This window comes from Bacillus rossius, chromosome 2 (assembly GCF_032445375.1).
Source record: "Bacillus rossius redtenbacheri isolate Brsri chromosome 2, Brsri_v3, whole genome shotgun sequence".
Taxonomy (NCBI): domain Eukaryota; kingdom Metazoa; phylum Arthropoda; class Insecta; order Phasmatodea; family Bacillidae; genus Bacillus; species Bacillus rossius.
The window spans coordinates 126,891,964-126,907,447 of record NC_086331.1 but is presented as its reverse complement, the minus strand read 5'-3'; the positions used below and the strand labels follow the sequence as shown (position 1 = coordinate 126,907,447).

The window sequence follows — 15,484 nt, the reverse complement described above, 5'->3', positions numbered from 1 at the left end:
AGCCTAGTCGGGTGTGGAACTTTCGTTTCCAACGTCTTCCAATGCAGTTTCTCAAATAATATTGGATGGTTATGACGTCATCTGAAAACGTCAATAGCTTAGACATGCTTGTTTGACACGTTGGATGACTTGAGTTTCCAAAAAAAATATATATATATATATATTTTATGTAGGAAAGGTTCTGAAATTTTGAATTTATGTTTGACAGAATCAACAAATCATAATCATGCACAACTAAAATGAAAATGGCAGATGTTTTCGCCTCATCGAATCTTAAAAAAATGATAAAGTCGACATGGGAAATTAAAGATGTCATGTCTTAAAGTAAAATACTGTTCATATGGATGCTGCCTTTAAAGTAATGAATCTGGAATAAGCGAATCATGTGTATAACATTTTAAGGCTCGCAAGACATTTATTTTGTTATGAAATAAGTATTAACGCAATTTAAAACTTTCTTGTTTTTAATATCAAGGGACACGTAAAAATAAAAGTTTTCATTTTTCCATCCAAAACTATAATTCATTAGTTTTATTTTTTATAAACTTTGAATTTGATAGTTACAGGTATTACAGTTAAAAAAAACTTTGATAATTTAACAGAATTGAAAACATGTTTGAAATTATCTATCAAATTTCATTTGACGAAGAACATTTTAAGCTACATTTAATTGAATTCTACCCTTCCAAATGCATTGTCGAATATAGTTGAAGACGAAAGTTCGGGAGTGTGAAATGGAATTTTGGCCTGGTTTTTAAACTTCGCAAGAAGCACAATAGCGCAAGCACACAACGCGCAACAAACGCAAGAAAACTACAGCAGTTTACAAAACACGCAAGTCACAAGAAGTCACCAACCTGAACCTGTAAAACTGTGGAAATAAATTTCTTGGATGGGCTTCGATGGTTGATGGTTTTTCCACGAAAACGTGCAAAGTTCTTGAATTAATTGCGATCTTTTTGCTTTCACTGCGAGATGGTTCAGTTAAGTTAAAAAGCGACGTGCGGGCCTTCTATACACATATTCCTGCAGCTTGTAAAGTTTCCGTAACGCTTCACTTTCAAAGAATAGAAGGCGGGAGTGCTGGCCGGAACGCAAACAAGTTTTGAAAAGTTGGCATTTGCTGGCGTTGCGTTTTTGCATCTTGCATAATTTTACGAACAGGTATTGGAAAACAAGGCCGTATCCAGCTCAAAACGGAAGGGGAAAATGTTGGAGTGGTCAGGAAAGCGGATGGCATTTTTTTTTTTTTTTTTTCGGAATGCAACCTCTTTCTTGGGGGGGGGGGGGGGAGCTCTTGTGACTTGTTACTGATGACGCACTAATTTCTTTCAGTGTGTTACGAGGCCAACAACCAACATGTTACGGGTCTCCTAGTCAGGTCAGGGGTGAGTTTGTGCTATCTGGAGGATAACAGCGACGCAGTTATCGCCTCTAAGCGCCAGACCCCGAACTGGCGCGCAGTCCTCTCGTCGTGCAAAACGCAACTAAGAGACTTCAGCAGTAACCATGACATTATATTGGTAGGGACCGGAAAAATTCGCGGGTTCAATGACCTGCAGGATGAACTCCATAGTTCTACGTACACTTGGTCAAATGCCACCCACTCATTGGCTGCTGTCTTGTGAAACGTCCCAGCGTAGCAGCCTGTGATTCGATAAAGCTTCGGTTGGGTGTTTCTCATTGGCCCAGAGTCATCCAGGGGAGTTGTGAGCCAATAACAGAGGCAGCACTGAGGTATAACTAGAGACCTACAAAATTCGCGGTTTCAATGACCTTCAGGATAGACTGCACTTAGTAAATTCCCATCGAAATGAGTTGATTCTTGATTATATGATTTCTGATGTGTAAACATCTTAGCTCTCGGTGAACGGCATTTGGTCGGATTAATTCCGTGAAAACGGAACTAAAGACGATGGACGGAAATTTGTAACCAAGATGGCGGACCCACTCGTAGCAACATAAACCCGTATATAGTCACTTTCGTAGACATTAGGGTTCATATCAAACGTATTGGTGAGCCAAATGAAACTAAAACAGTCATAGTAAAAATAATTTCAAGGGCAAGGGCAAAAGGTTGGCAACAAACATTTAATGTTTATATTCAGGGAACAGCTTCATTGTTCCCTAGATCCTCAGACAGATGCTACAGTCGTCCAAGCTACTGTGGCTTTGTATGCTATCTGTTGGTTGCCAGAGGAACTTGGAGGAGCTCGGTAAATTATTCTACCACTAACAGTTTAGCCGGTAGAGATGGTGGTAAATATATATACCAGTAACCTATAAAGGGTTAACACATATACTCATTCTAAATTCCCAAGAAGCTTAGTAGCACAGCGGCATAGCACGCGCTTGGTAACCTAAAAGGACATGGTTCGAATCTCTTCACGTAAAATTATTTTCACGTTTTTAATAACATTATAATATAATTATATTATATAATAATAATGTCGAATCGGGTCGATAAGCTTATGGCTTGTGTGTACTGATTATTTACAGACTAATTTGAGTCGTTTAAGCAAAAACAAATATGCAAACATATACATAGTGTTATAACATGTGTTTAAAAATGTTTCATGTTAGTATTTTAGAAATTCCATGGAAGTAAAAACTTCTAACGTGTGCGGAGCTTCATGGTATTAAATTTTAAGTGAATTTTAACAAGATTGACAGTATTTTAATAAAATTTATTTTAGGAAATCAGTTCCGAAGCCGGGGTTTGGGAGTTTTTTTTTTATTTCAAGTAGTTTTCGCTGTTATCGGAGCCGTTTTTAATAGTTCGAAATTGCCGGCTGTTTCGTGCTGCTATTTGCGTTCGATGGCGGCGGACGTGAAGAATCCTGCTTATTTCGTGTCCGAGTTTCGTATTGTAACGATTCTGCCGCCCCCCCCCCCCCTCCCGGGCCGCGCGAAGGTCGGCGCGCCTTTCTCCCGGGTTAGGGGAGGAGGAGGGGGGAGGGGGGGCGGAGAAAGTAGCGCCGGCGCCGATGTCGCGCGGCCAGTAGCGCGCGATGGTGGCTCTGGGCGACACGACGGCGCTGGCGGCGGCCGGCCTGCTGTGCTGGCTGCTGCGGGACACTCTGCGCTGCTTGCTGACGGTCGCGCATGCGCACCTGCTGCCCTTCCTGCGGCCGGCGCCCGTCGACCTGGCGGCGCGCTTCGGCTGCTGGGCAGGTGCGTCCCCGCGCCGCCGCTGCCAACCCGCCGACACCAACAAACCAACCACTTGAAGTCGGTTCACGGACGATAATTTTTTACGTGATAACTAGAGACCCGGAAAATTCGCGGGTTCATTTCGTGTTATGCTAAAATTCAAATAATTATACCTTAGTGCTGCTTCTGTCATTGGTTCACTGTTAATCTGGAGGACTGAGGGCCAATTAGAGACCCTCACTCATAGAAGTGTCGAATCACAGGCCACCCAGACGAGACGACTCACAAGTCAGCAGCCAATGAACAGATGGCATTTGCCCGAGTGTGTAGAGGATATTGGAGTCTATCCTGGAGGTCATTGAACCCGCGAATTTTCCGGGTCTCTAGTGATAACGTCATATCTAGAGACAGGAAAAATTTCGCGGGTTCAATGACCTCCAGGATAGACTCCAATATCCTCTACACACTCGGGCAAATGCCAACTGTTCATTGGCTGCTGACTTGTGAGTCGTCTCGACTGGGTGGTCTGTGATTCGACACTTCTATGAGTGAGGGTCTCTAATTGGCCCTCAGTCCTCCAGATTAACAGAGAACCAATGACAGAAGCTGCACTACGGTATAATTAATTGAAAATTTAACATAACACGAAATGAACCCGCGAATTTTTCAGGTCTCTAGTCATATCTAATTTTTTAATTCGCTGGTTTTTAAAAGCCCGCCTTAACCTGTTTGATATTATAGAAGATTTTCTCGCACAGTGGTTGGCCGGTTCTTGCACGCTCGGCTCAGGCGGAACGTGACAATGAGTCATGCTGTTTCGTGCGTGCAGCCGGTGTAGATCGATTTATAAGACGTTATCACGTCAAAAAGGAATTTTATCGGCATTTTCAGTTCAGAATTAACGGAATGGTGTATTAACGTAGTTGGGATTTCGAGTATAATTGCAAACTATTATACTTTGGGAAATTTTTTTGACAATTTTGAATTATCTTGGTAACAATGGCTGCCATGTGCATGTGTGTATTTTTTTTGTAATTGAAACTGAAGTTATTATTTTCATTACTCATACTTTCGGCTATGCAGTTTTTAAGTTTTGAAACAAAATATAAAATCACTTTAACATAAGGTTTTTGGTTGTTTCATATTGCAAAATAGATAATCTGAAACATTTTTTGGTGAATATTCCCAGCAAAGAACGACAAAAAAAAAGTAGCCAACATTTTCTTTCGAAAAGTTAATAAGTTTTAGGTTGTTAGGTTGCCGAAAAATACATCGCAGTCCTCTAATTTCCATAGAAAATAATAGCGTTAGTTATGGCCTTGAGTTGCGACCCTTTATCTTCCTTGCTTTGTTCCCTGTCCTGACCTCTATATCCATCAGTGTTCTGTTATAAATATGGACATTAATGAAAAAAAAGAAATTACATTTTTATTATGTTCTGACTTAATTTCAATTCATTATTTCATTACAAAAAAATTCTAATATTTCATTGCCACTTAAAATGACTCGATTCCATCCGTTAATTTCGTCTTAAGCATTTACAAAAATCATTCGATGGTAGTGTATTAGAAAACAAAAATCAAAATGTCCCAAGATAAATCACCAAAACTGTCGTCAAAATTTATGTTCCAGCTTAGGTTCAAAATTCTTTTTGAAAAAAGTAATTATTTTTAATTTTCCTTAAGGGAAAAGGGTGGTATTGTTGGTTTGGGGGGGGGGGGGTTGTGAAATTTGTGGAAATTAATGGGAAAAGGTAGAATAAAATTGTTGTTAGCATTTAATTTGAAGTGCTGGTCAATACCCTTACGATTTCAATTGAGTTCTCATGATTTCATTTTAGAAAAACTTAGAAAATTCGTATTGGCTCATAAAGACGCGATTTCACCGGAATTTAATGTTTTGGATTCACAAGAACAACCGGAATATAGTTTCTTGAGGTAGCGTAGAAAACCATCGTCGAAATGTAAGTTCCAGATTGGATTTTAAAAAAATTTGTATTAACGATTCTGTTTTGCAAATTTCCCTGGGGAGGTTTTTTACATGTTCCTCTCTCGGCCAATACGGTGAGGCCTCTTTCAAAGCCTGGGGACGCCATTTATCTTATACACACCTCCATGGGAATTTAACGGCCACACTAAAGACACGAGCTTAATAAAAAAAAAAAAAAAAACAAATACGATGGCGGCTACAGAACAGTTTTATTTGATGGTCTATGCGTGGACGTATACCGGCCAAGAGGATGGTCAAAAATGCGTGAAATGATTTACGCATCTAGCGACTAGTGGAGGTCATTAAATGTTACAATACCGTGCACACCTGAGTTTTAATGCAGTAATCATTGGCGTAGATCCCCTGGAAGTATTCATTGCACCTGGAATCAACAATCTTCTCATTGTGGAGGAAATTTTAACTGTGAAAGTGTGTTGATAATTACTAGCGGCAGGCAATTTTCGCGAATAAATCTGAACGCCTATTAGATTGCAACAAAGTATACCCGCACCAGGGGTTTCTTCCTTGTGATTGGCGGCCGTCTGCGGGAGAAGTCGTTTCTTTTTTTGACCGAGCCAATCAGGATGCGTTTGCTTCCGCACTGAATTACTGTGATTGGTGTTGTAACAATTGACATGCGCCTGAAAGAAATTCACCCAATCACGAAACACAGGCGATGCTACAGTGTTTTAACTTACAACTAATCTCGGAATCTTTCCTCGAAATCTGCATGGCCCTAATAATTACTAGTGCATTGAAATACTTTCTGCCTCAAATTACTACTTTGCATTGAACAGCAAAGTAAAAGTTATCTATGGGAGTGCGATTTGCAATCAAACGTTGATAGCCTAGTTCTGGTACATCAGCTGAAATTAGCAGTTCTATTGGCGAATCATGACTGAGTATTGACCACGTGCGCAGAAGATAAGAACCATCACTGGTCGAAAGTTCACTCGGACTACGATCACAAAGGCAATCTAAACAAGCAAACCTAAGATTCACACATCGACAGCTGTACACTCCCGAACTTTGGAATTTTTCTTCTGGGGAGGATTAAAATACTTTTATTTTAATTTATTAAGGTGGCTAACTGAACCCTGCCAATCAGGTGGTAAACACCTGAACCTATGGAAGGTAAAGAATAAACAATTTCGAAATTGTTAATCCTGAAGTGCAATTGTGCATCTTGGGTTTCTCGATTTTGAACCACTGATGTTCAAACGCAGTACTTTAAGTAGGTTTACAAGGAGGCAGTAACCAGACTCCAATACCAGCAACGCAATGGTGCCTTTTACCGGTCGTCGTAACGTAAACGAAGGGGTTGTAACATATCCACGTGTTGCAGGGTTAGCGATGTGGTGCAGCCGGTCCACCGCATTGCTGGCTCGTGACAGCTTGTTTCATCCACACTGGCACTGGGCGTATCTCGCCTGTCGCTGAACCGGGGCGTTTTGCGAGGTTTCGGCGACTGTGCATTGCAAACGCCACGGTCGGACGAACGGACTCACACAAAAAAAAAATGTATTTAGAAATGGTCACGATGTGACGAAGCTTCTAGAGATAGCTCCATGGCTCGCAACTCAAGGTTATTTGTGATTGTGTCGTGCACCCCATAGTACCACGGGTGCTTTGATTACACTGCTGCATAATCTCATGCATTTAGGCTATGAGGAAAGTAGTGGCAACGGGCGATTTAAAAGGCTTATTTTCGTCCAACGATGTCCATGCATGTAACTTTTTCTCCGGTTTTTTTATATATGACAGCCAGCGCAAACCAGCAACTTTGATTGTCCAAGATATTATGCTAGCCCATTGCAAGAATATTTCAAATAACGTAAAATTTACATACACTCCAAATGTTAGGATAATAATAAATAATATTGAACAGAATAAAACGAATGGCATAGCAGACAATAGTACCACTTCTTGTATGTGTAAATCATTAAATAATGTTGTTGTTTATGCTATGAACAGCTGAGACTTTTAAGTATGTATTTGGCTTGATATGTGGCATACATCCGCATTTTTCTGGCGAGCATCAGACTAACTGCAATTAAATTTAATAACATGCTCTAGAAACTGCAAGAAACGTTTTCTAACAATAAACATGCCTTATCTGCTATATAGGTTATTAACTATTGGTACTTAAATGATATTTTTTACATAGTTGCCGTAGTTATAGAACTAATGACATCACATGCGATGTAGTGAAGTCTTGGAATATATTTTAAATTGGCTCAGGGTAACATCTGATACATATATTTCCGGCATCAGGAAACTGCTAAAGAAGAAACAAAAATCTTTATCCTGATAAGCTTTAAGGTTAATGCTTTAATCTTGTTGCATACTCCTTACACAAATGTTGCAAATAGAGTGAACAAAAACAGCTTTACGATCGTAACCGATTCCTAAGTTTATTCTGATTGTGACGTGAATTATGATTCTGACATTGATTCCGATTAGTTACCCCTAAGCAAAGTTTGTAATAATTAGTTTAATAAATCGACTCATACTTTTTAAAATAATTCTTTGTGTTTTTTAACAAGGGAATTTTTTTTAACAAGGTCATTGTTTTATAAATGTAGTTTATTAAACACTTTTCTAATGGAATGAAATATTTTCTTGAAATTAGTGATTAAATTAACAAAAGACTTTGGAAAAACCTATGTTTACCAACGTTTTGTGAAGGCGTTTTAATTGTTTCACAATTGTTTTTAATATTACTGATTTTAATATTTTTTATAAATTTTTTGACTTTTGATTTGCAATCAGCGACTTATAAAATCCAATATATAATCTGATATATATTTTATAGCACCTGGCCATCATATCGAAGCTGCCATTTTGTTTACAGTTATTTTGACTTTGGATTTGTAATCAGTAACTTCGAGAACACGTGCTTATAATTTATTTTTTTAATTCAATACTAGTTTGTTTGATGTTTTTGCCATTTTTGTATTTGGTCCCGCTGTGCGTTTCCCTGTCCCAAGGGATGCTGTAATATACGAGTACTCCATGCCATAATGTGCAGTAACGTCTCTCTGATCTGACGGAGCTGATGGTGGAGAAGTGGGCATGAAAGTTGATTTGTTCACGTGATATGCAACGTCAGTTGCAGATGTGTCTAGCCAGAGTTGGTGAACTTCGACTTTTGAAGTCACACGGATCAGACTTTACAATCTGCATCAGACATTATAAACAATAAAGATCGCAGACATTATAAACATCAGCCAATGAGAATATGTAAACAAGCTGAATCCGACTGAAAAAAAATGTTTTTCGAAAACATTAAACATTTTAAGTGTGTAAATGTATGTGTATCGTCTTGGGGACTATATCTGTTACCTGTTTCCGTTGGGTTTTTGAAATGAAAATTTAAATACCCTAAAATGCAAAATCATTTTCCAATTATAATTACGTGGGCATGAAAATAATATCAGGGTTGACCCAAAATATGTAAAATCCTTAGGTAAGAGTTTAAAAACGTATTAGGATTCTATCAGTAAAAAATATTTGTCGAAAATAATAATGTGTAAAGCAAACAGTGTCCCTAAACCAGGACAGAAATAGCTCTGGAAATCACCCTGATATCCCTCTATTGATTATCACGCTAACCAGAAGCATCGGAAATGGCGTGGCCGGGATTTTATTTCAGGGAGGGTTATTTTTTGTCAACGACTGCCAAATTTGAAAGCCACCATAAATTGATTGTTTAGAAGAATATTTTAACTTTGCTACCTAAAATTGGCCACTTTACATGACTTCTAGGAGAACACAGGAATAAAAAAAGCAAGCTACTTGATCAGTAGCTACAAAAACAAAGATTATTTCTGTTGTGTGGCACGCTACCACATTTATCAGACAACCACATGGTCGAACCACACGGTCAGACAATTGAGGCACATTTCCCCATACTACCCTTCAAAGTTTGAGTAGCATATTTTGCTATATCTTGTAGTTATTAGAATGCTTGTGGTCAAAAAATATATAAATATCGTGACTCTTCTTGTGCATGAACCACTTAAGTATTTGATTAAATATCCACGGATAATTCTTTATTGGTCATGAACATCAGTAATAGATTTCTAAGTTAACGTGCGGTCTGGTCGTATACTAAATATAGCGGTAGCTTTTTTTTCCGTGTCTAGCGTTAGTTGAAACGAATATTTCATTTTTTTTTGTAAACACGCCTGTGGCGACACACTACGCTAAGACCCAACCACTAATGTGCACTTAAGACTCGGTGAATGAGATTGCTGCCGTGCTTCTCGAGTGGTGAAACGTTACCTTGGCAGCTTACAGCGCGTCGTTTTCCACAATTACCAGCGCAAGACGTAACCGCGTTCTTTCGCTTTCACCGCAAACCAACTTGCTCATTACTTCATCTTAGATTAGCGTTTTGGCGACCGAAAACATGTCCGCCGAACATTTTAAATAAAAAATTTAAAAAAAACCGTGACTTGATGTCTCATCCATGGGCTCGTATCGTGAATTGAAATAGAGGATAAATTTGCCTACGCAAACGTAATAAATAACGTATATATTAGCGAGATAAGCATAAGCCTCTTATTACTTCATCATTCCATGATACTTACGCTCTATGTTTTATTTACTCTACGGGCTGATTTACATCGAAGTTTACACGGAACTTGTTACGTTAACTTCGCGGTGTCGATATGTGGTTGTCGCAAAGTCGTGATTTAACATTATATTTTGAGACGTTAAGTTGAAGTTCACGTAACATGGAAGGTGGTCCAACTTCAACATAACGTTAAGATAATGTAAATGTAGCAATTTAGAGCAGAGATATTATTTATATATGTATTTTTTTTTACCGATGTCCGCTGGTAATTTTGACGATGGAGATTATTAAAGTATATTAAAACTTGAGATTCCTTTTTGCTATGACTATTTTAGTTCACCAAATATATCCCGGGGTAGTTTCGCTATCATAAAGTTTCATTCGTTTGGTATGTCCCCTAATGTCTACGAAAGTGACTATATACGGGTTTATGTTGTTACGTGTGGGACGGCCATCTTTGTGTCACGTTTACGTTCCATTTTCACGAAATTACTTCTAAAAAAAGTGCCGTATACTGAGAGCTAAGACGTTTATAACTTCAGCAAATAGTGTACAATGTGTTCGGAGATGTCTGGGCATAAATTTAATGGGTAGCAGGTATTTCTGAAACAAGCACTTTTTGTCCAAGAACACGTGTCCGGAAACGCAACCGTTACATAGTTTCAGGCACGACCAGAGGCGCGGCAAATTAGAATTTGGAACTACCGATGCACGACTCCAGTGGCTTGAGAGGACACGTGACCACTGCGCTGTGACGAGGAGCAGATGTGTTTATAGTCGGCCACACGCACCAGTAGCCACCAGCCTGGAGCGCAGCGCACTGGGTGGTTGGCTGTGGTGTTTGGCTTCAGGCGATCAGTTGAGTGTTGGTTCAGTCCGCTCGGCGCTGCGATTACAGGACTTGTTGAAAACAACGGCACTTCCGGCTTTACGCTCTCAGAGGCGGCCGATGTGCAGACCGTGCACGGGAATATATATATATATATATATATATATATATATATATATATATATATACACATACACACACACACACACACATATTCAAGAGGCTTGCGTAAATCAGCATTGGCGTATGTCCATGAAAATGATTTAGATCAATCTTCCTCCGTTGCAAGAACGGTTGAAACAACGTGGCGACAATCTCGCTCGCTGGTCGAGTGTAATGGCTAGAGACCCGGGAATTTCGCGGATTCTTCTGGCCTCAGGATAGAATTCAAAGTTATAGGTGTGCTCGACCCACGTTTACTTTCCCATTGGTTGATTTCTTAGCGAGAACAATTTTATCCTTGTTATTGGGCACTACCTGATTCGCTTACTTCTCTCCTAGCTGGACATCGTTGGCTCACGGTCGTAGAGGGGCGTGTCCAGATAACTGCGTGCCAATCATGAACACAGTGCGAGAGTGTGAAGGTTTGCATTCTAGCTTGCGACTAAATGAATCCGCGAAATTTCCGGGTCTCTAGTCATGGCTGCCGCGCAGGTGCAGACGACAGCTGCTGGCCTGACGCGACGCAACATTCGGGCGGGCGCGCGCTGGCATACGGACCACGAGGCCCGCAACTGCTATGATGACAATACAGTTTGCGGCACTCTGTGTCGCAGTGTTGTCTGATAAGCAAACAGTCTGAGCAGGCGACGGACCGCGACTCGCTCTGTCAGGTTCAAGAACTCGCTCCGTGAAGGCCACTGGAGTATCAAACTTGTTGCCGAAACACCACTTACCGCCTCCAGAACAACTCAAGGCCCGTGAAAAACCACCTAGTGGCAAGAGGCGATGCCACACGATATTCTATGTATTACATTATCTGGTGGCGAATACGATAAACTTCTTTTTAAGGAATTGGGAACAGTTGAGGTTAAGTTTCCCCCACGAATATTTACAATGTTTTTTTTAAAGTGTTTTTATAACAGAAAATAATATTTTTTTTTCGTTTTTATAATGTTGGTACCACACGTATTAAACAGATACGTTGTTCATACCACGGAGGTAAGAAGTAATACTAATACCTCCATGGTTTTACTGGGCATACCGACGTGACAACGCCAGGTTTTCACACAAAATCCCTGGAGCTGTCCGGTATGAATCCATAGCATGGCCTTCACATTCGATTACGAGCCCTGGACCCAGGATCGGAGACCCCATTTTACAGTCACGTGCTACATTACAAATGCATGGTTATTTATTAACTACACTCTTTTTATAATGTTATTTAACCTGAAAATACAGGGTTAAATATTGGTTACTATTTTATAAGTCCAAAATAAGATTTATTTATAAAATTATTGACCTGATAACGTCTTATAAATCGACGAACGCCGGCTGCACGCATGAAAAAGCATGACTCATTGTCACGTTCCGCCTGAGCCGAGCGTGCAAGAACCGGCCAACCACCGTGCCAGAAAATCTTCAATTTTATCAAACAGGTTAAGGCGGGCTTTTTAACTAATTGTTCGTGATTATATTTGAACAAAATATTTAAATTAAATTTGCAAAAACTGTAAATGATGTTTGAAAATTAAAAAGTATACAATTTTTTTTACGGACGATAATTTTACGTGATAACGTCATAAGAAAACATTGATGAAAAATTGCATAGGCCTACTTTTTAATTTTCAAATATTATTTACAGTTTTTCAAATTTAATTTAAATAATTTGTTTAAATATAATCACGAACTATTAGTTAAAAAGCCAGCCTTAACCTGTTTGATGTTATAGAAGATTTTCTCGCACGGTGGTTAGCCGGTTCTTGCACGCTCGGCTCAGGCAGAACGTGACAATTTTTCGTGCGTGCAGCCGGCGTTCATCGATTTGTAAGACGTTATCACGTCAAAAAAGTTATTTACAATGCGCATAGTGAAAGGTCTTTCATCCGTAATTCTATGGTTCGGCACTTTCTGTTCCGGCACTAATCGAGCTGCTCAAGCTATTATTTTTTCGGGCGGGTTCCAGCTTTTGACCTTGACCACCACGTCGTACAACAGCGCTGCCGGCGTTTTTTTTTAGTTCGCTCAGAGTTTATCGCCACTGTAGGTTTCCATTTCAGTGCGGTGTTTCCTGTTGTCTAACAGGACACGCTTCAATAGCCTGATATGTGTGCCGGAAATTAGGCATTTCGTCACTTTTTTAATTTATTCTATAATTTTAAATTTTTTTTGGGGTTTCCATTTTTTTAATTTGTCTGGTGGTTAATGGGGGTGATTTACTTTTTGTTAGGCCGGTGTACGCCACCGATTTAAACTTGGTGCCAGTGGACCGAAGCCCCTTCCCAGGGGGCCAATCTGATATTTTGCTGTCTAATGTGGACATGGTCAGCCCGGTTGAAATTTCTCTCGCCTGCAGTCACGCCCCGAGTTTGTAATTTTAATTCCCTGCATGACCAAAACTGCTTTGAGCAGCTCCTGGGCTGCAAGCTGCTACCTTGTAGAGGCCTGCTGAGAAAAGCATGTCTCGTCACGAAGCAGTCTCCAGTGGAGCTGCGTTCCCACCTTAGTGGCTATTTCTGCCCCCCCTTCCTCTCTCTCCTCCTCACTTTAGTTCTGAGAAATTAAGCTAAGAGCAGTGACCGGACGGGACGATGACCTGATGCAAAAACCTTCTCCCGGGTCCGACAGACACATCCCTGACATCTAGCGGCAAAAAAAAGTAACCGCGGGCCTGGTCGCCAGCGTGCAGAGCTTACCCTCATGACACCTGGTGGCAAGTCTGCTCACCACCTCAAGTAGTTCCCCCTTACGCCGCTAGGAGGCAGCGTCGCGGTGCCATAAGGCACTATGCTTTCCTCTCGCGGCCCGGAGAAGTCGATTGTTCTTTGTTTTCGTTTCGGTCCGGTAGAGAGCGCGCATGTCGTGTTGTTGCCACGACCGCCTCGGACTCCTTCGGAAATTTTCGGCTTAGAACCGAACCTACCCCCTCCTTTGACCCGGGGCCTTACCGCCCGATTTAATTAGGGGTTTTGGCCGATTGCGGGGCACTCAGCCCTCTGACCTCGGCTACTGACCTCGTCTCACCTACGTCCTCTGCGCTAAGAGGCTTTTTGCGGGAACGGTGATTTTCGCGTGCACGAGAATGTAGTCAGTTTGCTTAAGGGATGTGATCCCGTTTGTACAGTAGCCAGGCAGAGGTAGTTTTTAGAAAAGTCATGCGTAGTTAAATTTTTATTTATTCTTATTTAATTCTAAAAATTCCGGTTTCGTCCGCGCATCCTGATTTCTCGGTCCGCGGCATCCTGATGTCGGCGCGAGACACCTAGTGAGCTCCGAACTCTACACCCTGGTTGGTGAGTAATTTTTTTTTCCTTTCCCCCCCCCCCCCCCCATTCCCGTTTGTTGGCCTTTTGCGCCGACGGTATAGGACTGTCTGGAAGCAAGTCTAATTCGTTTTGGATTTGATTTGGGTTTCAGACAGGGTCGAAGTGCTGGAGAGAGAAATCGCTCCCAGCTCGTGGTCCCGCACCTCCACTGCGGGTCACGTTAGAAGAGAGGTTTCCGCGACCCGACGTTATTTTTTGAAGACCCGGGTGGTAATGTGAAATCAACATCCCCCCCCCCCCCCCACTTTCTAGCTACGAACTACATAAATCAAATGAATAGCCTACCAGCGAACAGTGCTTTCCTCAAGAATATGTAGAATCAACAAAACTAATCAGCGATGTAATTGTTGGGACATTCAAATTTGGTGCAATTTTTAAATTTTAATTATGTAATAATTTTTGCTAAGGTGTAACATGTACTGTTTTAATTACTCCTGGGGCGCCCCCTTTAACTTTGTTATTTACTAAGATTTTTGTTGTCAGGTTTGAATAATACGAACACAAAATTCCTTAATAATAAACCAGGGAACCTATAGACCAAGCTACTTGTGTAGTGTTAATTTATTAAGATATACCTTCTTCCCTTAAAAGATCCATACTCCTCCCAAGTTGCTTGTGTCAGGGAGATCCAAATTATCTTGTTCTCCACCTCGTGCCACCTCTGGTCAATTACTTAATTTTCTTATTTTTCTTACCCAGCAAGTTTCCAAGGCTCTTTTTAATTAATTTAAAATAATTCAACTTTGAGGCACGAGGGGCGTTACAATTGGTAGCAGAGCATGGTTTGGTCTATAGGCATACCTAAATAAAGTAGGCATACCTAAAATAAAATATAAAAAAAATTTAAAAATTAAATTAATTAATTTTTGTGATAGCAATTTTGTAATAATAACATTGTGAACTGATCGCTGGTACACCCGGTAGTTATATTGCTTTTCTATTTTAAAGTTATGATTGAGTTTTAAAGTCCCGTGCGGACTTAGTCTGCGCGCAGCGCAAGAAGTCGCGGCGTCCGGTCCGCTAGCAGGCCGGCAGCGAGACGTGTCTTATCTCTCGCCTCAGCTGGCGTCCCCCCCCCCCCCTCCCCATCACCCCGCTTGAGCCAGCGACACGCCCGTTATCTGAGGGCGACGACACGGCCCTGTTCCTCCCGCACACCCCTCTCCCTTGTCCATCGTGGGAGACGACCTTGCGAGCGGCAGGTCAATCCCCTTGTGGACATATACAGGTGGTGCAGGTCAACCTGACAGGGGACGTTCGCGCAGTTGTCTGAGTAGTACGGTGACTCTTTACGCAAATAAGTTTGGGCACATACCCCCCCACCTTGAAAGTGTGACTTACTCCCCGCGCATTGGGGTTAGTTGGTAGTTTATATTAATATAGGAAGCCTTAGGAGGTATTTAAAATTAAGATAGTTGTTAAGAGAGGAGTATTTATGGTGTACGT

General features: G+C 40.9%; 1 protein-coding gene across 1 annotated transcript in view; it reads left to right on the top strand.

Annotated features, from left to right (window-relative positions):
* The first annotated feature begins 2,989 nt into the window (after positions 1–2,989).
* The window catches only part of LOC134529794 (inactive hydroxysteroid dehydrogenase-like protein 1), a 59,214-nt gene continuing 46,719 nt past the window's right edge, over positions 2,990–15,484 (top strand). The window contains exon 1 of the mRNA XM_063364246.1: positions 2,990–3,174. Coding sequence (XP_063220316.1) covers positions 3,012–3,174 — 163 coding nt within the window. The 5' untranslated portion in view covers positions 2,990–3,011. The remainder of the gene's footprint in view (positions 3,175–15,484) is intronic.